The sequence below is a fragment of the Saccostrea cucullata genome, unplaced genomic scaffold (assembly GCF_032062105.1).
Source record: "Saccostrea cucullata isolate Sc308-1 unplaced genomic scaffold, CSIRO_AGI_Scuc_v1 ctg1023, whole genome shotgun sequence".
Lineage (NCBI taxonomy): Eukaryota > Metazoa > Mollusca > Bivalvia > Ostreida > Ostreidae > Saccostrea > Saccostrea cuccullata.
The window spans coordinates 1-26,711 of NW_026938180.1; the positions used below are offsets into that span (position 1 = coordinate 1).

Here is a 26,711-nt window from a genome sequence, read left to right on the forward strand (position 1 = left end):
TTAAATATCAAAATAAAAATCAAAAATATTTTAATCATTACCGAAAACAATCAGTCAATTTCCGAAACATCGTATGGCATTTCCGAACAGACGGTCGGGTTGTACTTTTCCCAAATAGTCAACACGGAGTCGAGAAAGAGGGTTTAAGCAGGGTTTTTCTGAATATAATTTAATGAATTATCTTCAAATTCTTTACTCTGAATTGGACATTCATAACATTCCTATGTTTGTTCTTCCTCATTCTGTTCCTTGGCGTTGCCTAATAGCACCGTGTAATACATGGACTAGAGGCTTGGAGTGGAGTTTTTGAGTATGGAGTCACAGGCACCTGACATAATAAAAAAAATGTACACATAGGTATGTGTATATTTTTTTATTAAAAGAAAAATAAGTAACGTCAGGTGCCTGTGTATGGAGTCTAAGATTTAAAAACACATGAATGGATATTTATACTAAAGAAATTACATAAGTATAAAAGTCTTTCTTTGTTTTATTTTTGGCTGTTTTCATATGATAATAACCAATGAAAGGCTAACATACAAACGAAATGAAATCAAATTATAGTAAATAGCCATCGCATCCAATTAACAACCTTTTATGTATCTGCAAATATTTTTTTTTATTTCAATATACATTTTGCATTGAACAAAATAATATGGATCAGCCTCTCACTGCCTACAAACTGCATCAACTTTTACGCTATGACCTCACCTTGACAAGTGCATTGCAATCAATGAATCGTTTACTATATATCTTGTTCACAGGCACTTGTGGTATGGATCCCCTTTCTTCCATTTTTTTTCTTTTTAAATATGGGTTCGAGTCATCTTTTTCCTATTTTTCTATTCTAATATGCACTACATGTTATCAATAATGTACATCTATTTTCTCTACAAGTTGTTTTTAAATATATCGTTTTCGACTGATACATATATATAAGAATTTTATATGGATGCATTTTCTGGCGGTGTAGATTCAAGTTTGTTAAAATCAAGACCCCTGGGGCTAAGGTAGGACCACAGTGTTTTACAAAGAAGTATATAGAAAAAATCTCAAAAAAATCTTCTCCTCAAGAACAGCAATGCCATGGCTGGTCATACTTATATGAAAGCATCCTAAGATACGGTAATGTAGATTCACGTTTGTTCAAATTATGACCCCCAGGATAGGGTGCAACAATTAAAGTTCAAACTTGTAAGGAAAAGGTCACAATCAAGAAAAATATGTAAGCATCCTTAATTATTGTAAATTGTTTAAAGTTAGTTTGTTTTATTAAACTCATTATTTATTTTCTTCCTACCAACAGTGCTCATATAAGCGATGTTGCCCCTGGACCTGTTGCTTTCCTTTAGTTCTTGATTACTGAAAATATCATTTTACAAACATTTTTTTTGCATTTTTATCTTATCCATACTTGATATACGACAGGGATTTTCTGTTTATGGAAATAAGAACATTCGATGACGATGAGACCTAACACCATATTTGTATTAGCCAGTCTGATGAATGTGTGGAAACTTGGGAAAGGAGGTAAAAGGTTTTAATTTTACTTGAAGAAAATTTCACCAGTTTTGTGAAGATTTTTCACTTTAAAAATGTTTGGTTGCCCTCTTCCGACCAAATTGCCAATAGGTTTGACCTTCTAGTATCAATCATGTTTTATGCATTGCGGAAAATGTATTTAGAAAAATTTTATTTTGTACAAATTTGCTGATTTTTATATCAATCTTCCAATACAAGAATCCCCCCGGTCTGCATACAGATCATATCATTCTTTATGATAAAGGAGCCCATACACACCACTTTAACTTCAGGGAACTCTACAAAGTTATGAAAGAATTTGAATTTATCTTGTCATATTTACAACATTACACCTTATTGCCCCCAACTTCTGTCAAATATGACATGTATGATGTGTATGCCCTAAACTTCCAACGCCTTACTTCATACTAGTATATAATGACATCTTGTGAGCCTTGCTTCATATATAATGACATCTTGTGAGCAAAACCGCTACCAATGCTGCAGTGGCTGCCCCAATACAAAATGGATCAGTCCGGCCTATAATGTCCTTGAACCCCCAAATTAAAACCGGAAGTAATTTTTTTTAAAACTGATGAGAACTTATACCTAGTAAGGCGGTTATCTTCATATTGGATAAATGATCATGTTCAATGTATGGGAAATAATGGGAAGTGGGGTCTATATCTTTTTTTAATTTAACATTCTAAGAAATAAAGTTGCATTCGAAAGAAGCTTCCCACTTCTCAATTCGTTCAAATGGTTAATAGATATCGCATGTTTAGTTAAGGCTGCGGATTTAAAGCTCGTTGCATAATTTGAAATAAGTTTATCTATTGTGCACCAAAAATGCAATGTTTCTCGATTTGATTTTAAACTTTACTAGTATATAAGCAGAAATGCATTGTTTCTCGATTTGATTTTTAAGTAAATATAAGCATGTTAATTACCGTGTTTTGTTAACCTACTTCATTAGTTTACTACTTCTCCATCAAAACCCCATGTACATGTAAGAGCTGTACAAAGGGTGTTCGATCGAATTGTCTTGCCATCCAAGATGACCAAAGTAGAAATTGATGAAATTTAACCATTGTCTCAATTTCGGTCCAGAAGGGTATTACATCTAACAATGGTTTTGGGAAGCATTTCACTTGGATGTAGTTTAAAATATGTTTATTCAGTAATATTTTGAGATAGCAGCTTAAATATGCTTATAAATAAATCGAGAAACATCGCATTTTGAACACAATATATAAACACTTTCAATAAGTAGCACTCTAGGTCTTTGTTTGTTCTTAAGGCAAGCCAAATACAAAAAATGAGCTAAACATAGTTTCACAGTAGATAAACTAGATTTATCGGTTGTAAAGTAAGGTTAACAACGTTAATCTATGTTAATCTATATTTTACATCTGTAAACCATAGTTAACGCAATAATCTATGTTTCAGAACCGTTAACAATACTCAACACTCAGAACAATCATAATGCGATTGCAAAACATAGATTATCAGATAAATACAGTTTCACGATTTGTAAACTATGGTTTACAACTCTTGACTTTAGTCAACGATCTGATAAATAAAGTTTCACGATTTGTGAAACTATGATTAACAAATATTAACTATAGTTCACGATCGTAGATTATAGTTTAGAGACGTGAATTTATGTTTATCAACAAAATCTATTGTTAACGTTTTATTACAGACAGATAAACATAGATTAGCATTCGTAAACTAAAGTTAACACCCATTAAATATAGTTTTCCAGATGAAAACTATAGTTAACGAATTGTTAACTATAGTTCACAGTTTGTTAACTATTTAGTTTACAGAGTCGATAAACCTAGTTTATCAACTTCATTTAGCTCATTTTTGTGAAATTGGCGTGCCATACGTTCTTCCCATTTCTTCAGACCAGCGAGCTACAGATCTGCAGCTACTTTGGATATCCGATGATTAAGTGGTTGTTAGTCAATATGTTCTCGACAAACTACCATTTCGTTTATAAAAATGAACAGAAGTATGTATGCCATGTTGTAACGTCGTACAGAGAGACCCCATAGACACCATTTATTAATATTAAAAGTAATGGAGGAATCTAATTTCATGTTTATAAAAAAAGGAAAAGAAAATTGAATTGATGAAAATCTTTTAAATATGATATATTTAAACTGGTTCAATATGTATAGGAAGCATATGAAAATTGCTAAAATATTCTAAAATGTTAAGAAAAATTGAGAAAATTCGGATTAGTCATTATCCAATTACAGTGTAGTTAAATCATTATGTCAGTTTGGGTATATTTTCTAATAGACACTAAAAGGTCATGTCTTTTTATGAAAAACGAAGAACATTTAATCTTTTGAAATAGAAGTAGGCAGCGCATGATTGACAATAGTAGTTCTTTTTATTCGTAATGTCAAGGGAAGAGATAATAGTCTTGACCTGACCTAGCCTCCAATTTAAAACGGTCAAATTTATTCTAACCGATACAATCATTAATATATTCAAGGGCATTGCACTTCCTGAAAACAAAGTAAAATCCCCTTCACCTAAAAATGCTTTGTGGAAAGTCTTGTTGAATTTAGTTCAGTGGTTCTTGGGAAGTCGGCATACATAGATAATGATTCTTATTTCAATATTGATCTCTACCTTTAAACGACCACTTAAGCTGTAGATCACTTGGACTGATTGATACTGCATTATTGTTAATACTATCCATAATGTTGTTGGTAATATATAGAAGCTAAGGTGAAAATATAATTATTGAATGATAGTACGTGTCTTTTTTAAATCACGTGACACAAGATTTTGCATACTAGTTGTTAGGTCATTATTTACAAACTGGACCGCCAAAGGATTTTTCGTGATTTCCTGATCATGACAAGGCCCATACGGCGTATTTGACTGGTTGACAGGGGATGCTCATTCCTCCATAGCACCTAATCCCCATTCTGATGTTTTAGAGGTCCATTTTTTCTCTGCTCCAATTTTGTATTGTATAATGGACTTTTGAGCTTGAACACTGTTCGTTAGCGCCGCATATTTCACAAGTGTCACTCAAAAAATTATCTAGCCTCCATCAATCTTTAATCATACTCCATTTACAAAAAATGTATTATTTTAGACTAGTATATTGTGTCAAGATGCTTTTTTACCCTCTGTTGCTTACTTTGTAGGCAACAGAGAGGATCTCATCGGCAATTTCTTTCTTTTTTCTTTTTATTTCTAAATAAATCATCTTTCAAAAGATTATCAGGCTATTGTATAAAATGTAAGGAGAGTTCTGGAAATCGGGCAGACATGTAGTGTATAATATAAAACAGGGTTTGGAGAGTTACAGTGAAAATTCTGAGACCTCATTGCACATCATTCTACAGGACACCACGACAATAATACCTATGGTATCAAAATTATTTTTCAATAGTTAAGTCTATTTCATCACTATTTTTATTAATACATTTTACTTGAGTTTTATATTATTGGGTACCATTAGACTTTCCTACCTCAAATGAATAACAGACAGTTTAAAAGAATTTATATTAGTGTTAATTCCTTCCATTTCATCCATTGGCAAGTTATCTATTACCACAGTGGAAATTCTTACCTGTCCATCCTCCAGTTCTATCCAGATTGGTTCAACTACCACAACCTTTCAATTTGGAGATGGCAGCACACCCTATAATACGTAATTTTTTTTTTTTTTTTTTTATACATTTTATTTACATAATTACATACTTGATTTTTTTTCGACATTGGAAAAATGTAAATTAAGGAAGACCTATTCTTTAATTTGGTGACAGACTTTTAAAAATATTTTGATATCAATTTTTATTTAGACATTTTTATATATTGATCTTCATTGAAACTAGGATTTACTGCCAATATTGTACTTTTCCTGATGATCACGACAGCCCGTATCATATACCTCTCTTAACACTTTTTCAGTAGCACTTACAATTAGTATTTATTTGTTTTTAGTTTAAATAAAAAAAAGAGGTTAAATTTCACTAAATAAATGAATTTTCGCTCTCCTAAAATAATTCTAAGTTTCCTCTAAAATTGTACTTTAATCGCCAGAAATAAAAGGTTAATGAAATACTTCTTTTAAAATAGAGTCTTGTCATGTACATGGACAATCACAGCATCTGATTCGTCTGCAAGTCTCGTCATTGGGCAAAACTTAAAGTGTGGGGATGGCGACATGCTAGAAATAACCAACGGTACTTACTCGTTGAAATCAGGATGATAATCTGTGAAAAGCAAAATAATGATTTAAGTTAATAAATTGTATGTTCATTCACCTTTCAAATATTTAATGCTTTTTTATTTTAAAAATTAACAGTGAATTCAGGTGCGGCCAGACAAGTTACTTGCTGCACTGACTGCACAAAACCCGCCGTAATCACAGGAAATACAGCAAGGATCACCTTCACTTCAGACTCGACTCAAAGGGCTGAGGACATAGGATTCTCTCTTGAAATATTTGCTGCGAAAGATGAATGTAAGTCAATAAAATGTTTGAACGGCCCGATTTTTAGTTAAAAGTTCATTGATAGATAAAGATGAATGTAGGTAACGATGTAAATGACCTTTGCAGTTTGATCAATTTAAGAAATGTTATGGTTTACATTAATGCATATTTACTTATATCTTAATTTTTCTATCAAAAAAAAATTTAATGTCAATCATAAATCATTTAAATTATGTAAAAATTGTATTTAGCTTTTAAACAATTTACATACAGAGATTTATCTTTGTCTTTAATAATGGTACATGAATTCACATAAATATTCAATTTCCAGCGGGTTGTACAAGTGGGAACAATAATTTCAGTATTCCGATTTCTTCCCCCTATATCATCACCTCACCTAATTTTCCAGGATTTTATCCAAAGTAAGTATAATAGGGTTTATCTCATAAGGATAAACCAGGTAATGTAGCGCAGTAATTGCATGTGCATAATTTTCTAATGGGCAAAGGGCACTAACTCTTAAAGTAAGTCAATTGTAATATCCTTGTCGTATATCCCTTTTTCAATATGCTTTAGAACACTCTCTAAAAGAACTTGATTTTTTCTTTTGCATGAAATAGAGCACAACATAGAGTAAAGTAAAATGCCTTGGTTGAAAAAAAAAATGACGAATGCAAAATAAAAATAAAAAGTGTTGTAACACTAACTACATCATTTCAGTAATTTTGGATAGGACAGGTCATCCTTTAACATAAAATAAGGATATACAATTTTTTGTTCTTTATATAAATTTAACAAACAAATTCAAAGAATTGTGTTTCCCCACTTTCTATGGAACGCCAGATCTGCATGACATGTTCAGAAATAAAATGGAGTTCTTAAGATTAATGTCCGCATCTGACTTTCAAAATTTCTTAAATATATTTTTGTACAGTATCTCCTCGGATTTTTTCCTTCACTCTCAATTTTAGTGAGGTGTAGAGAAAATGGCTGACATACGAGGAGTGATTAAAAAAGTTAACGAACTTCCGTAAAGGAATTAAAATTTAGTCTTAAGTTAGATAAATTTTATTTCTTACAAGTACATGTACACCATGTATATCCCAACATGCGGGGTGTATGCTATGTTGTACGCAGGGTGTATGCTTCCGAAGCGAGAGAAAGGGGGTCAATGTACGTTCTTTGGCCATTTTCTCAATTTACGGATATTTTTCGCCATAAAGCATATGCCTACGGAAGAAAGCATTATCTAAGGAGTATATGGATACTTATGAATCCACTGGACACCTTCTAGTTTCATCAAACACCTCAACACAATTCCGTGGATCGGATCAAGATTGACGCAACACTGTGTTTATGATCGAATATCAGAACAAAGCTTTGCTTTATCGTCACTTTTATATTATTGTTAAATACATGTTTACAATATAAACGTTTGTACAAATTGTCTGTAAATAAAACAGTTCGTATATAAAGATATTGACGAAAAATCAATGTTGTGTCCGGGGTGTATGCAACATGTTGTACGCGGGGTGTATACACCCCATATTTTTCTTAGGATTGTTGTGCGAAGTATCAATGGAAGTTTTATTTACACAGGTTTAAAAGCGACAAATAGTGTTGATAAAAGATCTTAATACTAATGCCGAACCAAAAAGTAATTTCCATAAACGTACTGAAGTAAAAAAAAATAAACTAAATTAAAAACAAACTATCATATTCAAGCATAAAAGACGCTAGATGTACAAGGAGCGATTGTTATCTATATTGTAGACGGTGCAATGGTCTAAAAAATCTCTCCAAAGCCCCCCCCCCTTCCCCAATCCCTGCATTGAAGACACTTTGCCCTTTCTTCGGCTCGTTTTAATCTAAATATCTGGCTTGTTAAAAATAATAAAAACACTACATGAATGGTGTATTATGAATAAATCTTTTTATTTTTGTTTCTGCAACATTTATGTTATCAATACATGTACTTTTAAGTATTCATGACAGTGATGTAGAATCTTTTTTGAAAGGGGGATACCCGAAAAAAAAACCTTGAGATAAGTGGACTAGCTATAAAAAAGGGGGAGGGCTTATCGAACTCAAAACTCCTAGATCAGATGGGGTTGTAGGTCCCGTCCTTTTTCAGTACCAATTCTCTCTTTGTTTTTTACTTAAACATAAAGCATAACCATTGCATGGTTATGCTGCAACAAAAAATAGGGGACAACCTGACTTTCGATGAACATTTTCTAAAGCGAAAAGTTGTGTCTGGAACAAAAAGGGGGTGATATTACGTGTCTGTATGATATATTAATTTTCCTTTCAATTTTTGCAATATTTGGACTCATTTTTCCTTATCTGATAAGATTTCGTATTTTACAAATTACAATAAACATGTAAAGCCGGCTATAAAAATGCACATTTGTAATAAGGGACGACAATTTTCTGAGGGCATGCATAATTGAAAAAAAAAACAAACAAACTGTTTTTGGTACAATTACAATTTCACGGTGACGTGTAATTAATATCAATGAATGTCCACTCCTCCTTTATTTTATTATTGTATATACACGTAGTAAAGATACCCCCCCCAAAAAAAATAACCTAAGACACAAACACACCCTCCTCGGGCCCATTCCTAGAAAATATGTACTCAGTACAATACAATGCCTCAATCTTAAACAAATAGTTTACTGCCAAATATGGACTTATGGGGCCAAAGTACACAACGTAAACTATTACGTATTACTATATAACGCATACTACATGAAGGAGAAATTTTTTTTGGTGTTGATGACATTACAAAAATCTAAATATTTTAAAACTCATTTAAAAAATATTAAAAACAAGTTAAACAGATATTATGAGGAAATGTTAAATGTTCAAAATGATGCATGTGTGAAGCATTTATAAGGAAGGGTCTGAATAAGGTGCCTTTAAATCGATAGAAGGGATGAAGTGCTGGTTATCACATTAAACAGTTAAACAAAGTACCCTGTACATTTACTTCCATGTGCATGTAAAGCCGAAAATACGATGAACGTATTATTTCCAGTAAATCGAATTCATGAACCTGAAGTTGTGCTATTACAAAACTGGTGAATAATTAAGGGGAAAAAAAAGAGAAATTTATCACAAAAGTCAGATGTTAAGAATTTTTTAATGACATTTCAGACAATGATCCTATAGAGTAAAAAGAGGGGTATACACCCCGCGCACAACATGTTGCATACACCCCGGACACGACATTGATTTTTCGTCAATATCTTTATATACGAACTGTTTTATAATAAACAATTTGTACAAACGTTTATATTGTAAACATGTATTTAACAATAATTTAATTTTGCTTGTATTCTTGCCTCTCATTGGTTGATTTCCAAAAAGGAACGCATAACATTTTGTATAATCTGGTTTGGTTTGGGGAAACACCCCCTTGACAACCAGCATAATCATCTGTATCCATCAGTCCCCTCATTTCCAGTCCTTGGGATTCATGGAAAATTCCAGATTTAATGAATGTACCTTTAATTTCAAACAGTAACTCGATCTTACCTCATGTAAACAAGCATCATGGCTGCTAGATCTATGTATCAGTTTTTACCTCCCCTCGCTTCCCATCACTTCCGTTACTACGGTTGTATTATTGCGCGGTAAATTTAAACTCATAAAAACAACACAATTTTACATCCCCAGTTGAATAATTATTTTAAAATTGAATTATAAGGAATGACTCTTATTCTTGGCCAAATTATCGAGTATAATATGGTTTGGGTCAGTTTACGCTTTTTTATAATCCGCTTCGCGGATTATAAAGCGTAAACTGACCCAAACCATATTATACTCGATAATTTGGCCAAGAATTAGAGTCATTCCTTAAATAATATTAAAATGACGATAAAGCAAAGCTTTGTTCTGATATTCGATCATAAACACGGTGTTGCGTCAATCTTGCTCCGATCCGCGGAATTGTGTTGAGGTGTTTGATAAAACTAGAAGATGTCCAGTGGATTCATAGGTATCCATATACTCCTTCGATAATGCTTTATTCCGTAGGCATATGCTTTATGGCGAAAAATATCCGTAAATTGAGAATTGAGAAAGAACGTACATTGACCCCCTTTCTCTCGCTTCGGAAGCATACACCCCGCGTACAACATAGCATACACCTCGCATGTTGGGATATACATGGTGATGTAGTACTCTCTGAGTTTAATGCATATATATCTGTGTTTTGCCAATGCTTCACGCGGTCTCGTAACAGTGAACTGTTCACAGATGCTGAAAGGTTTAACGAGTCACGTATATATCTTACCAAGCGAGTTAATATTTTAATATCAAATGGACAAAACCCATCAATAAGCTGGATGGGTAGGGATATTATCTATTCAAAGAATGAACATATAGTAGCCATACACCCTGAGCTACTGTAGTAAGAGTCGCTTATCTAATGTGAATCAAGTATAGGCGTTTTAACTTTGTTATAACTGATATGCATTAAGTCCTTAAAAGTTAAACTAATGATATTTTAGGGATTCAATTATTAAAATGTATATTATTGGGAAAGTTTTTAACCATTGTAAATGTAACTTGGCGATATTACCATAACAAATTGTCCACGAACAAAATCGATTTTTGCAGTTGACGGGTTACTTTGACATTTAAATATTGAACCTGTATCATGTGTGGAGATAAAGAATTAAATGGGTAGAAGATAAGAAAACATTTGTAGTGGTCATAGGTACACGTATTTAATCTAATTTATTTAATCAGTATTTTATTATCCTTTTTCTATTATATAAAGTCAGATAACATATTATTGGATTAGACATAGGCATTGCCTTTATACATGTATACACTAAACACACATTAATAGAATTTATCATCTTTTTTATCATCACAATAAAGTATTTTTCTCATTGCACCTTCTGATTTTTTTATATTCACATTGTTTTACTGAATAATTTTAACGCAATGTACCTAGTATTTTTTAGCGACATTGAATGCCGTTACACGTTTACACCAGTTCCTCCGAGTCTAGGACTTGTCATCTCCTTCCAGTTTATCAACCTTGATTACGATAGAGGCTGTTATGACTATATCGTCCTTAAAGAAGGTTTTATATATATCTAAGTTTTGTGCTTAAAATCTTTTTTATACCCCCGCCGCTCCGAAGGAGATGGGGGTATACTGTTTTACCTTTGTGTGTCTCTCTGTTTGTCTGTCCGTAACAAATTTTTGGTCGCAGTTTTCTCAGCAGCTACTCAGTGCAGAAGATTGAAATTTTAACACAATCTTCTCTGAGGCATGCCATATGGTGGGATTCAATTTTGTTTAAATTCGATCTCAACTTCCTGTTTATCAGTGCGTCTCTCCGTTTCATACATATAAGATTTTCGTCGCAGTTTTCTCAGCAACTACTCATAACAGATTTTTAACACATATACTTTGTTGAGACATGCTATATTGAAGTATATATTTTTATACGAATCTGATGTCAACTTCCTATTTATCTGTGCATCTACCAATCACTTATCTTGTGTATATTAACACTATATTTATGTTCACATCAGAGCGGGGGTATTACTAGTGAGCACTGGCTTACAGACTTCTATAATACATATTAAACATAAAACAGGTACAATTAGTTTGCTTATGGTTATAGACTACAACCAAGGGACATTGTGTAAAACTAACGTCATAAGAACCTCTCCAATGGTTAAAATGTGATACAAATATTTGATATTTGATACATATTTCTTAGGTGACATAAATGGGAACCCAATTGTTAAAATATGCCAGGGCTATCCAGTTAGTAGTCCTGTTATATCTCCAAATGAGACCTATAGAACCAAAGGGTCATTGTTTCTTCATTTTTCATCTGAATATATGATCCCAGCACGTGGATTTAGAGCTAGTGTCCAACAAGGTTAACATAAAATCTATAAAATATGCAAAACTGGTATGTACTTTTTCATTCAGGGATTTACGAAACGCCGGGATTGTCTTATATGAAATCAAACATGATATTTTCTTTGTTATATTCGGTATTATTTTAATTATATGAAGAAGTTTTTACTTTATATCATGTGCGATTTCCATTATATACAGTACTCTTTTATTATACGATGTAGTTATGTCATTATATTATGCTGTGGAAATTATATTATGGAAAGGCAGTTTCCAAAAGATCATACACATAAAGAAGAAAGCACCACATATAGATCTAATACTGTGTCTACATCATAATGAAATGCAAAATCTACCGCACGGAATGCTGACATGGCCGGACATAATATTCAACGGTCATCATCATAGTAAGAACAGAAATACTACATACAAATGGATAGGGATGAATATACGGTATACAATGTGAGGACTACATTAAATATTGTTGTGTTTACTGCATATAATGTTAGAACTACCGCATATAATGTTAAAAGCAATTCATATAATGACAAAAACCAACCTCATATAATGAGAGATGTACATAATATAATGACATATTACCTACATCATATAATGAAAGATGTGCTGTAAAAAATGGAAGTTGCACACAAATATAAAGTAAAAATTACATCATATGATTAAAATAATACCGGATATAATAAAGGAAACACTGCACTTAATGTTTATTGTTTATCGTCATATAAGACAATTCGGGCGTTCCATAGGCGTTCATAAATTATCTGTATTTTGTAAAAGGTTAAAAAATTATTAACTTGTATACACGATAAATATTTATTCTTATTTTTTTTATCAATGGTTATTAAAAACTTGCTGATCAAATATACTTAAAATCTTTTCAGATCTAATATTTGAAAACACGGAAGGCACCACAAAATTGGTCAATGAGTCAACGACAAAGAAAAATACCACTCCAACATCAAAAGCTGAATCAACTACTATATCAACAACAGATAGCCGATCAACAACATCCCAAAGCTCAATAGCGAAAGAAATAACAACTAATACCTCACAATTAACAACCGTTACAGAAAGCAACACACGATCAACATTACCAACAACGACAGAGATCACGACACAATTTTCATCTACTACTACGTCTAATGGTAATATACTGCTCTAAGTATTTGCTTTGTTCTATTGTACAGTTATGAAATAGTTTTACTTCATGTCATTTACAAATGAAAGCTAAGTTGGACAGCATCAATGTACATGAAGGTACTTTGCAATAGGCACTTTCAAATTTGAAATGAAATTTTGATCCAGGGGCCCGATTCACAAAGCTAACTTAGGACTAAGTTATATCTTAGGAAAGAACCTTTTCCTAAGTTCATTACTTATCCATTTCACTAATCTCGTCTTATCTTAAGATATTCCTAAGTTATGTCGTAACTTTAAGACAAGTAAATCAATGACTTAGGAAGAAACTAAATATGGCGGCTGCATATACATGTACAAGGATTCTTATGTAGAAAGATACTGTGTGTGTTCAGGGAGAGAAAAAAATCCAAAGCTTTAGGACTTCCAGTATATGAATGGTTGTGATCCCTTCAGGTCATGACTGGTTTACATTGTATGTAATAGCTAAGAAAAGGATTTAAGAATTGTCGGAGATGTGTCTGTATTACTGATAAAAATTAATTCATTCCAAGGTATATAAATATGTCCGTTGATGAAACTGGAACTAGTACAAAATTGTACTTATGGAAAGTTTGATTTCTCGGGCATTCGTCGATTTTCCAAGGTTACTACGAAATAGAAGGTACACATGTTGGGTTAATTCCGTATAATTTAAAGAGCACGATAAAACTGAAAGTATCTCTTCTACTCTGGGAGGGAGGAGGCGTTGATATGCAAGACTTTGATTATTTCCCTCTGTTTCCATTACAGAATATTGGGTCCCATTATCCCTTTTTTTGGCTCATTTGTCACGGTTTCATTTTGCATGGAGATTATAATATATTTCTTTTTTTCACCTTTTTTCATTACTATAAATTTTTCATTCGCAAGAACTTTGGTTTCGCGAATATTGTATTTATAAGTATAATTTTGATGTAGAGTACTGTGGTTTCATTAATATTCGTTGGGCACCAATTTTCGAGGATTTCGTTGTCGAGCAGACCCACAAATTTAAATGTTCATTGAATTATGAAATATGTTATTCATTTGTATAGGCAATGGTTTTGTCCACGAAATTACGTATCCTCGAAAACGTCTGTTTTACAAAATCCACGAAAATTGGTGCCAACGAAAATTAATGAAACCACAGTATTATTTAACACAAAAACCTCAGCTATTAAAACTTTTGTCTTGCTTATTAATAGCAGACAGCTATCTCGCGTGAAAAGGTGTCGCAAAAATATATGGATCTACAGTAGTATTGTTATTTCCACAGTGGCGAATTTGGAATTTCTTTTCTATCGATTTTTTTTTATTTTAATATCAAGATAGTCTTACACAACTAGAGGTACTGTGAGCAATGAGCTCACTAAATAATACCCCCGCCTCCCATATGAATATAATGGCAGTATCCATGTTTTTGCTCTGGAAAATCCAAAATATATGTCAGATCAAAAAGTAAAATAGGAGGTCACAATGGCAATATGTAATAAAGATTCTGTGGAAGTTTCATTAAATTTCCTTCAGTGGTATGAGAGGAGTTGCGGAAAAGAGGCGGGTACCCCAAAGGGTATCAGACGGACGGACAGACATACCAAATAACACTTTTCAAGCGGAGGGTATAATAATATGTACAAGCATGGAGCACTCATTAGAGAAAAAACGGGGGAAAATGAGGCCTCTCTTCGATTGCTAGTCCTTCGAAGCAATCGTTTTAAATTTATTCCTTTTACTTATTGAAAAGGTACTAGTTGAAAAGTATAAAGTAGGTAAACGATTAACAATTGCAAAATTTCAGATACCTTATACAGATCAAATAAAAGGCAAACATATAATTTTTTTTTGTTTAATGTCCCTCTCGAGAATTTTTTACTCATATGGAGACTTACCGCTGCAAATTTGTCCTATACTCGGCAGAGTTGGCACTCAGGGTCATTGAGCAGTGAAGGATCTTTTTGTGCCAGCATTTAATGCAACATGGGACCTCGGTTTATACGGTCTCATCCAAGGACCGGTCTCCACGTCCCACAATGGGATTCGAATCCGCGACGTAAGGATTCAATTAACTACTTACTCCGCGACTCTACGCTCTAACGACTGTGCCACGTGGGCGAAGCAAGCATAATAACAAAAAGAATAATTAAAAAAAAACATGCTGAGTGAACCAGGGGGTATGTATGTGTGTGTGTGAGGGTTTGTGTGCTTTAATATTTCAAGCTGGTTAAAACATACTTCTGTCCAAGTCCTTTCAAGGTGGTTGGTAACATCTAACCCACCCACCCCCTCCCCTTTTCAAACTGAAGTTTTTTTTATTACCTCAAATAACCCGACTCAAACTAAAGAATGTAATCATACTGACATCCTTCAAACAGTTTAATTTCATTAGTCCGTATCACAACTTAAGAATTGTCTTAGGATAAATTTAAGTTAAGAATGTTTTGTGAAACAGCTATGACAAATCTTAGGAACTGCCTAAGTTACAACTTAGGCATATCTTGAGTTATATCTTACGACATATCTTAGGAAACCTTTGTGAAAGAGGCCCCTTGACTGTTAACTTAAAGCTACATATTGATAATTATGTGAACTTTTTTCATAACAAAATTTTAAAATACGATTTTTTAAAAAAGATCTCATCAAAGTGATACATGATACCAGTGATAATATATATCCGTTTTTTTTTAGTTCAATCACATATCTCGGTAGTTTTTTTGTCTTTTATAATTCTTAAAGATACCATGCGGTCAGCAACAGCTGAATCAAGTACTATATCAACAACAAGTATATCAACAATATCCCAAATCTCAAAAGCCAACTCTCCATTGACTACGGTAACGGAAAGCAACACGCTCTCAACATTACCATCAACGACAGAGATCACAACAAGTACTTCATCTACTACTACGTCTAATGGTAATATACTGTACTGTACAATTATTGTTTTAAGTATTATTTTTATAATTTTCTATTGTACGGTTATTCACTACCCTGATAGTTCTTTTTTACAGGTTAATAAGGTCACTTCCTAAAAAAAAGTTACGTTGGACGGCATCAATGTACATGAACATACTTTTCAATTGGCATTTTCACAATTTAGCAGAAGTAGTGACCAAGGACATTTAAAGAGACATAGTTTCAGCTAAAAAAGATTTTAAATTTACAAATATTTAACAAAAGTGTTTCTCATGATTATCAAACATTTGAACTTCAGTTGGCAAGATACAAGAGAGATTCAGAGCTCCAACTCTTTTTTAATGTAAACAGGGTCCATGTCATGTTTTGTTTACATTATAGATTAATTATACTAATATATGTTTGTTCAAAGCAGATAATTTCAGGAAGATAATTTTAAACACTTTTAGAAAGATTCTAGTGATTTTCTGAATTTTTTGTTGTTATAAATGATATTTTCAATATGTAAACAAAAACAAGGCACGAACAGAGTTTACATTTTGAAGAATCTTGTTTGTTAATCAGTAAATGATGTTCAAATTGTTGCTATTCATTAGATGGTACCTTAGTTAGGAATTTTAAGCATTAAGAAGGGTGGGTTTTAAGAATTCAGTTGAAACTTCCTCCATGTCCTTTTCAGCTTTATATTGATAATTATGTGGAAAAAAAGATCGTATCACCCTTACAAATGATCACAGAGATAAATGTATCCATTTTTTGATTTCAATCACATCTCAGTTGCTTTGAATTTGCTTTTTTCTATTATAGTTTTAAAAGATGCCACGCAGTCAACAACAGCCCAATCAGCTACTGTATCAAGAACAAGTAAATCAACAACTTCTCAAATCTCAGCAAGCACCTTAACAAAAGGAAAAACAGCAAATAACTCTTCGTTAACTACAGTCAAGGAAAGCAACACACGATCAACATTACCAACATCGACAGAGATCCTAACACGAACTTCATCTATAACTACGTCTAAAGGTAAAACGCCTGTACAATGTCGTTCTAATTTGCTTCTTTGTTGAAAAGAAGCGTTGGTATCTCGTTTTTAAGAAGTATTTACTCCATTATTAATTGAGTCACTTACATTAAATAGCTACGTTGGACAACATCAATTTACATGTATAAGATCATATGCTAACGTGTTAAGAATATTTGTCTGTATTTAATTGATGATAGTGCATGTACTAGACTCTAAAGCTACATCAAGATTTCTCGAATATATTTTATTGCAATTCATTTGAATGCGATTTTTTTTCCTTTTCTTCTAAATCAATTGAAATCAAACCTTGAATTTCTTTTTTTTCTTCTATAGTTTATTTACATATCACAGTGTACACCTCAATTTTTGACAGCTTGCTTATAAATACAATTACACTCGTCTTGCATGTTTCAATAAAGAATAAATCAAAGCCGATGATTCATTAATTGTTATTTTACATGTTTCCTGGAAAGAATCAATCACGTCGAGAAATGTCAAACAAGAGGTGTTTGTGAAATACTGATGCCACCGTATGGCAGCTTATGGCGAAGATTGATTTTTTTTAATGCAAGTCAAAATTAATTAATAGTATACTTATTGCACATATGAAATATTTTAAATTTTCCGTTAAAATTGTTTTTCATGCTTTTCATCTTCCAATGTTTTGTCGCGCGCGTGACACAGTGGTAAGAGCGTCTGCTCTATAGTCGCGAAGTAAGGAGTCAATCCTAACGTCGCGGTTTCCAATCCCACTGTGGGACGTGAAGACCGGTCCTTATGAGTGAAAAATTCCCAAGAGGGATGTTAAAAGCATGCAATCAATCAATCAATCAATCTAGCATACCTGAGTAACCTCACTGTAAATTTGTAACAATGATTCAAATCTTTGAAACACTTTAAAAAATTATAAAACATGCTATGTTGTTAACAGTTAAAACAAAGTCACGGATTCTCACAAATAATAAACAAAGAAGGGCTAACCAAAGTAAATAACAGTCAAATCTTGCTAAACAAATGTTCGAGGTCATATTGAAAGTGGCAAACTCCGTCAGACATGTATATGCATTGAGGAAATTCTAGTTGAAATCTTCATATCATTCATAAAATCTTGTCGGTATATGCGCATTAAATGAGTTGAAATACAATCCTTATTTATGACTGATTTCGCAAATTATTTATGCATAGATAATGAAGAAAATCATATGTTTATTTATTTGTTTAAAGTCAATTAAGATACTGAACTTTCTGAAATAACTATTAATAAGACACTTGAAATAAGCATTTCACAAAATTTAAAAAAAAAGTAAAAAAAAAAATTACTACAAATATCCGTTTGAATGCTTGTAATCATCAATATTAGCACTTGGTGCTGTATTGAAATCTTAAGAAATCATTGGAGGTAATAAGCCTACTTGAATAAAGATAAATTCTATAGATGGGGTTAGTGATCGAATTTTTTAGCTTTAGACTGTGTAAATGTGCGTGTTATATATAAAGTATATTTTACATACCCTGTAATTATGTTCCCCAAACGAAGTTGGGGAACATATTGTTTTTACTCTGTTTCTTATTAAGGTCTTCCGTCTCCAACGGAAGACCTTATTGTTTTCGTTCGGTTTCTTTTTCCCTATTATTATTATTTTTCTTACCGATTTTGTGCACGCGATTTCTCGGAAACGGCTCGCCCGATTTTCACCAAACTTTCAGATCTAATAGATATTTATCTGAACCTTGTCGGAAATTTTCGACGTTGATGACGTCACTTCCGGCCGTGAGATATGGACGATTTTCTGATTTTTAGAGGGTCAGCTTGTCCTGAGATCTCCTCCCAAACGACTGAAGATATCGACTTGAGATTTTCAGTGAAGGTAGAGGAAGGATAGTAGATGTGACATTTTGCATATAGAGCTTTCCAGGTAAAAAGGCATCGACGCTCGCCTGGGCTCGAAAAATTGGCTCATACGCATCTCGCAAAAATTGATACGTTTTCTTTTATATCTTTTTACTGGTTAATATTTTGTTAAGACATGTATTATAAAAAATGTGCAATATAGTAAGACCTTTCATTTGATATCAGGAAAATGGGGTTAGCCCTTCAAATTAGGGGCATAGAGGGACCAAAATCTCTCGTCTTTAACTCTTTAATGATCAATATTTTGTGATACATTACTGAAGCAAAGATATTCAACTTAACAATTTGCAACAATATATATTAAAAATTTGATCATATGTTACGTAATAAAGGGTCACAGGGGGCTAGAATGCTATATCTTTGACGCTTTATACCTCGAAAAGCGTGAATATTTTGTTAAGCAATATTGAACAAAAGATGGTCAAAATAATGTTCCCAACAATATGCATACTTTTTATTTGTTCATTTTTTCCGTCGACACTTCCGGTGTAAACCGGAAGTACATGAAATCTAAATACATGTACATGTATAGCAATTTTTTTTTTTCATTTTCTAATGAATGTAATTGTTCATTATAGAGATTTAAAGAATGCGTAGCATCTTAATATTTCCACCGGAAGTACGGTTCGTTCAAACCGGAAGTTCTCTAAAAATGAGTATTTTCCATCGAAACTTTCAGGGATGATTACTGCTTGCTTGATGTAGAGTTGAAAGTAGTTTTGAGCACATATGGTCACATCGGAAGTGAGGAAGTAGAACCGGAAGTTCATTGAAATTGATAGAACCTACATTTTATTTGTGTTTCTAAACATATTTTGAAGAATTCTTGAGCTTTTCTGACATTTTTTATCCTATCAGTGGAATTATCCCAACACAGGTCTTATTCCATCAGATATCGGACGGAAGACCTACTCGTTGCTTGCAACGAGATCGCATCTAGTTAAGGTCTTCCGTCTTCAGCGAAAGACCTTCTTGTTATTCTTAGGTTTCTTTTCCACTATTTAAGGTCTTCCGTCTTCAGCGGAAGACCTTCTTGTTATTCTTAGGTTTCTTTTCCACTATTTTTATTTTTTATTATTATTGTTTTTTTTTCTTACCGATTTTGTGCACGCGATTTCTCGAAAACGGCTGGATAGATTTTCATGAAACTTTCAGGACTGATAGAACATCAAACAAAGCTGAAAGTAATTTTTTTGTTTTGATGACGTCACTTCCGGTTTTGAGATTTCCGCAATTTAGTGATTTTCAGGGGGTCTCATTGTCCATCATTTTTCTCGAAAATGTCTAAAGACAGAAACATAAGATTTTCAGCGATGATAGAGCAAGGTGTGCTCTTTTGTCACACACCATTCTCTTTCTCCGGAAGTGCCGCACGTCGGCGCTCGCTATGGCTCGAAAAAAGTTCTACCAGGGACTCAGAAATTTTTGACACCTTTTCTGCAATATCTTTTTACGTGTTAACAATTTGTAAAGACATATAGAACAAAAGTTGTAGAGAATGTCACGATCTTTCAAAAAATATCAACGATAAGGGGCTGGCCCCTATAATAAAGGGCCAAAAGGGGCCGAAAGTTTTTCCTTTATATCTCAAAAAGTATTGAGAATTTGTAATACGTCAAAGAGGCAAAGTTACTCAAAATGTCAAGTGTTATCTAATGGAGTCGTCAAAATACGTCCGGCGACGTCACTTCCGGTCAAACCAGAAGTAGTCAAAAATTGCATATTTCTGATGTTCTTTACAGGTTTTTGGGTAACATATGTCACTGGAAGCTTAAATCTTAATTTTCCGTCCGTCGATGTCACTTCCGGTCAAACCGGAAGTAGCCAAAAATAGCTTATTTTGAAGGTTTTAATGCAAACTGAAATTATAAAGTCACTAGAGACTACTTAGCTCATTGCTTTCTTTTGTTCACGTCACTTCCGGCACATCCGGTCAAAACCGGACGGAAGACCTACTCGTTGCTTTGCAACGAGCTCGGCTCTAGTTTTATTATTATTATTGTTTTTTTTCTTACCGATTTTGTGTACACGATTTCTCAGAAACGGCTCGCTCGATTTTCATGAAACTTTCAGGACTGATAGAACATCAAACAAAGCTGATATATAATTTTTTGTCGTCACTTCCGGTTTTGAGATTTTTGCGATTTACTGATTTTCAGGGGGTCAGTTTGTCCGCGAGTTTTCTCAAAAACGGCTTAAGATAGAAACTTGAGTTTTTGGGCAATGATAGAGCAATGTCTGTAGATGTGACATACGCATTTCATTTTTACCGGAAGTGCTGCACGCCGACGCTCGCTATGGTCCAAAAAAGGGCATGTCGAGAATTTTAAAATTTCTAACACTTCTTTTTTGATAACTTTTCACATACAAATATTTTGTTAAGACATATAGAACAAAAGAAGTGAAGAATTACATGATCTTTCAAATGACATCTCAAAAAAAGGGCTGGCCCCTAAAATAAAGGGCCTAGAGGAGTCGAAAGTTTTTCATTTATATCTCAAAAAGTATTGAGAATTTGTAATACGTCTAAAAAGCAAAGTTGTTCAAAATGTCAAGCTTAATCTATTGGAGTCGTCAAAATGCGTCCGGCGACGTCACTTCCGGTCATACCGGAAGTCGTCAGAATATGCATATTTTTGCCGTTCTTGACATATTTTTGGGTAACATATGTATCTGGAAGCATAAAACTTAATTTTCTGTCCGTTGACATCACTTCCGGTTAAACCGGAAGTGACCGGAAGTAGCCAAAAATAGCTAATTTTCGAAGGTTTTAATGCAAAATCAAAATTATAAAGTCAATGGAGACCACTTAGCTCATTTGCTTTCATTTGCTGACGTCACTTCCGGTCAAAACAGGACGGAAGACCTACTCGTTGCTTTGCAACGAGCTTTGCTCTAGTTATTATTATTTTTCTTCTCGGGAAAATTTTGTCCGCGAATGATCTTGTAAAGTACACATCCGATTAAGGGGAAACCTTTTTAGGGTTAGTAAGCATGTTATGTAGATTTGCGGAACGAAGGTCATTTTGCGCGCACGTGCTTGCAAGAGCGCGCACGTGCAACATGTGAAATGACCAAAATACTTGAAATTGCCGTAACTTTTACATTTTTAAATGTAATGCTTTGATATTTAGAATATATAGACATATTATAATTGTAGATAAGATGACATTGTCAACATGCCATTTTGTGTGCACGTGCTTGCAAGAGCGCGCACGAGCAACACGTGAAATGACCGATTTAATTGAGATAGGCGTAAATATTTCCTTTTTTGATGAAATGCTTTGAAACTCATAATATAAGGATATAGTAGTAGCATAGACAATATGACATTATCAAAATTGCAAGATCTCACGCGCATGCACGTGCGCTTCGCTCTGATTGGCTGAAACTAAAGCCTCAAAATCTTTCTTGTTTTTTGATGAAATCCTTTGAAATTTTCAACATAGCAATGCATTAGGATATCCTACAACATGATATATAACAATTTTCATGAAAACACGTGCATGCACGTGCGCTGCAATCTGATTGGCTGAAACTTTAAATAGCTGTAACTCCCTTGATTTTCAACCAAACAGGATGGGATTTGGAACATAGATAGATATAATAGACTTCTACAAGAAGGTATGGTCACCATGCACATCCATACATGTGCGTGTACGTGCGCTGCAATCTGATTGGCTGAAATTTTAAATAGCTATAACTCCCTCAGTTTTCAACCAAACAGGATGAGATTTGGAACATAGATAGATATAATGGACTTCTACAAGAAGGTATAATCAACATGCACATCAATACATGTGCGTGAACGTACGCTGTAATCTGATTGGCTAAAACTTTTATCAGCTATAACTCCCTTGGTTTTCAACCAAACGGAGTGGGATTTAGAACATAGATAGATGTAATGGACTTCTACAAGAAGGTATGTCACCATGCTCATGTATGCACGTGCGTGCACGTGAAAGGAGTAAAATCAAAAATGCACTAAAATGAGCGTATTTTTTAATACTTTTGGATTAAATACTTTAATATTTAGTTTATTAAAGTATAGATTGTGTAGACAAGATGATATGGTCATTACGCACATGCATTCACATGCGCACGCGTGCAATGCTAAAATTTGAATGAACTTGGTAGCCTTCTAGGTAAACGTTGTTTAAGTCTCAAATGCATAATGTTTGTCTTATTTAATGAAGCTTACAGAGAATATGGCACCAAAAGTGAGATGGGGAGCGTTTGGGGAACATCTGTAACGGTCCCCGTTACAATTAGCACTAGTTCAAAATTGGTGTCTCGATATGAGTGAAATATTCTCGAGAGGGATGTTAAACAAATACAATCAATCAATCAAATAGGAAATAAATTTATTATTTTTACAGTGTCTGGATGTTCAAAGACAATATTAAATGGGAATCTAATCAATTGCCATTCAAGGATCGGAGACACGTGCAGATATGAATGTAAAGGTCCTTTGGAAAACAATCCATCCGTTCCAAATATTACATGCAACTTAAATGGATTCTGGAATTATGACACGAATGATTTATGCCGTAAGCTTTTTAAACCGAAATGCTAAAATTGCATTGTACGGTCTATGTAAACCATCTTTAATGAAAATTGTTTGATTTTTTTCAGTTACCTTATGTAAGTCTGAAATCAAAAATGGAAAACTTGAATTTAATTGTGAAAGAAAAATTGGAAACAAGTGCTCATTTGTATGCGAAGCAGGATACATATCTACTATTTTTTCTTCAAATATTGTTTGCACCTCGGACCGCATCTGGAACGAAAACATTGATGAATTATGCAAAGGTTTGAAAATTTTAATCTTTGGGTAATAAACCTAATATCTTTCAAAATACCATTTAATTGTTTTTCTTTTTAGCACAACTAAGCTGTAAGCTCACGTGAACTTTTCATATCTAAGTTTGATTATGTCTGGTGTCCGTTTGTCTCTGTACCTGTCCGTTTTTAAACTCTTCACTGTTTGAATTTTTGTCAAGAATCACTTGGCCAATTTCAACCAAACTTGCCACAACGCATTCTTGGTTAAGGGAAATTCAATTTTAGCAGTGAAGGGCCTCATCCATATTCAAGTGAAAAAAAAAATTAAAAAGTGCCATCTTCTCAATGATTTTAAAACAAACTACTGGAGAAGTAAAGTTGAAAGTTATGCATAACCCATCCTCGCAAGCCAGGACTCTTGATCCAACATGTTGCCGTTCTTCCCCTTGCATATTTGATTCATTATTCTTGGACTTACTTCTCTCATTAAGAAGTACCAGTTAATTTAAAGCTTTAGACAGTTAGAAAGGGATTTGGTTTACATCTTAAATGCACGTGTTACAAGTTGTTTATCATATAATAGCTTTGTGTGATTAGGTCAGAGATAAGAAAAATAATCAAGATTTGCGATTTTTCCGAAAACAGTCAGCCAAAGCATATTGAATTAAATATACCAGGGATTCAACGGCAGCCTGTTGACTCAGGATCCCTGGCTTGCGAGCATGTGTGAAAGCTTTCTCAAATAAAATGTATATTTCAGTTTTTATTCAAATCACGAACCCCGGAGATAGGGTGGGGCCACAATGGATAGTCAAGGTTTTTTGTCACAATATATAGTGATTTAGTTTTGATTTCACAGAAAGTCTGTCGTTTAGATATTGACAATGTCATAGTTGTATCAGTTGTAGTCAAAGAGTCTGTTAGTCTAAGAATCATGTGAATTCTGTCTATCGTTGTCGTACACTTTTCATCTTCTGATGAAACTCCTCCGAGAGTCAGATGGACATACTATTTTCTTCTCAAGAACAAGAAAAACAAAGTCATCACTAGTTATATTGATATGAAAGAGTATCTTCAGGTACCGGTAGTTCTAAAATCATGATCCTTTGGGGGTAATAGCTGCAAATCTGTACTCGCCAGTCTGAAAAAAAGGATGGAGGTCAGAGAGCTACAGCATGTACAGTGCCACCCATTTTAAAAATATATATATGAATTTATTGCGCAAAAAGGAGTTTACGTTTTTAAAAATATTCAAAACATAACTAGCTGTGTGTTTCTAACATGTTTTACTACTTCCACAACAAAACTGCGTGTACAATTCATGCACGAAGCGCACTGGACTAATGTAAATCACTATACATGGTATATAATAGTATCCTGCCTCCTAATATTGTGGTATAAATACGTAAAATTTTCTATGGTCTCAATTTTAGGCCCGGGATTTTTTTTTATCTTGTGAAAGTAGTAAAAGAATATGACAGAAACACACAAACTTAAAATGTGTGATGATGTATAGAAATTGTTTGCCAATATACCATTTCAAAATTAAGACAAAATTTAATGATTAAAGATTCGCAAGAAGTCCCCCTAGATTCAAATTAGTGAATTTATTTGCAGTTAAACTTGTATATATACATTTAAATGTATTGAAATTATAAAAGAAGATTCTTTGAAAAAGATTTTTTTATCTGTCCTTAATCACGATTTTTTTTTCGTATAATTTTTTTTGTAAAGAAAACGGCATTGAAGACGATGATGGGCCATACGTCTACATCGGATCAACAATAGCAGCTATTGCAGTAATTATTCTCGTTGTAGCTATTGTGTGGAAATTTTGCCTAAAACAAAGAAATGCATCTGGGTATGTATGAACATATATTTTTCTTTTTTTTTCTTTATTGGTGAAATAGTTTTTCTTAATTTAGATAATGAAAGAAAAGGTGAGAGAATACTTTGATGATGATATAGCTAGAGTTAGTGGATGTAAGATAACGCAGAGGATCACAAATTCTGTCAATGCTTTAAGTCGATCCACTTTAATTCGTACCTTATTTATTCCAAAGCTATTTATTGAGTTTCAAAATCTGAAGGTACCTATTTTAATTAACAGAAATAATTACCAGACATCGTTCGTAGACAGGGAACACATATATATGGAAATCGGTAATCCCGGATATTCGACCGGCAATAATAGAAGTGGTATGCAAGAACCTGTTGAATACGCTACAATCGATGACCAGTCCATAACAGGCTATGAGGAACCGAAATCTTATAAATACACGTATTCGAATGCTGTGTTTAGTTCATGATTTTACTAACTTAACAGATGCAATAAACTTCTTGCAGACAAATATTATTGTATGAAACGTTGTATAAGATATATTAATTTTGCAAACACTGGCAAATTAAAGACCCTATTTATTTGTTAACGTATGTACTTCTTAGTTTAATTTCTTTAATTAAAAATATTACCATTTTCTGATGAAAGAACGGGTCTTTGTACCTATTATATTGGACTGAACTATCTAGCAAAGCAAACTGTAAATTAGAAAAATTCGTCGATTTTTTGATCGTTTGTATTTATTTGTCCCCTAACGATGAAACCGGAGAGGACTATAGGTTTCCAGGCAACAACCCCCACCTTTTTCCCAACACAACTTTTTAGTATTGAAACTATATGTTCATTGAAAGACTTGTTGCCCCCACCCCCAATGTTTACTAATGTAAAGTAATATGAAGGAAATGTAGTATTGTATGGGAAAGATGGGTATTTAAAGGAATTGGCATTAAAAAAATATGCATTTACCCCCTTCCCCCACCCACACGAAAACGAAAAAGGATTTTCCAGTTTGGGCAATTGACTGCATTGTCTGAATCGCTTTTCGTGTCTTCTATAGAATAGAAATTGTATCAATGCGGGACTGCAATGTATGAATCGCTTCTCATGTATTGCCAACAAACTTTAAAAAAGAGATTTTTATGAGGTTGACTGTATTATCAAAGAAGGT

At 33.4% G+C, this 26,711-nt stretch overlaps 1 protein-coding gene across 3 annotated transcripts; it reads left to right on the top strand.

Moving 5' to 3' along the window:
• The first annotated feature begins 1,428 nt into the window (after positions 1 to 1,428).
• On the top strand, positions 1,429 to 26,113 carry LOC134249578 (uncharacterized). 3 transcript variants are annotated; one of them, XM_062731908.1, is made up of 14 exons: positions 1,429 to 1,530; positions 5,116 to 5,209; positions 5,638 to 5,744; positions 5,867 to 6,025; positions 6,327 to 6,417; positions 10,978 to 11,099; positions 11,748 to 11,912; positions 12,793 to 13,056; positions 15,803 to 15,982; positions 16,790 to 17,005; positions 23,298 to 23,468; positions 23,554 to 23,730; positions 25,438 to 25,564; positions 25,814 to 26,113. In XM_062731908.1, exons 1-14 carry the CDS (start codon positions 1,461 to 1,463, stop codon positions 26,010 to 26,012), a joined length of 2,142 nt encoding a protein of 713 aa, XP_062587892.1. In that variant the 5' UTR covers positions 1,429 to 1,460; the 3' UTR covers positions 26,013 to 26,113. The 3 variants fall into 3 exon arrangements, with proteins under 3 accessions (XP_062587892.1, XP_062587894.1, XP_062587893.1); XM_062731910.1 differs by having other exon boundaries at positions 25,438 to 25,568; positions 25,814 to 25,942; XM_062731909.1 differs by lacking the exon at positions 15,803 to 15,982.
• The last annotated feature ends 598 nt before the right edge of the window (positions 26,114 to 26,711 follow it).

Excerpts from the sequence above, each read along its gene's own strand:
- LOC134249578 (XM_062731908.1), top strand. The coding sequence starts at position 1,461 with ATGACGATGAGACCTAACACCATATTTGTATTAGCCAGTCTGATGAAT. Across the intron at positions 1,531-5,115 it reads GTGGAAACTTGGGAAAGGAG|TGGAAATTCTTACCTGTCCA; the intron begins GTAAAAGGTTTT and ends CTATTACCACAG. Across the intron at positions 23,731-25,437 it reads CATTGATGAATTATGCAAAG|AAAACGGCATTGAAGACGAT; the intron begins GTTTGAAAATTT and ends TTTTTTGTAAAG.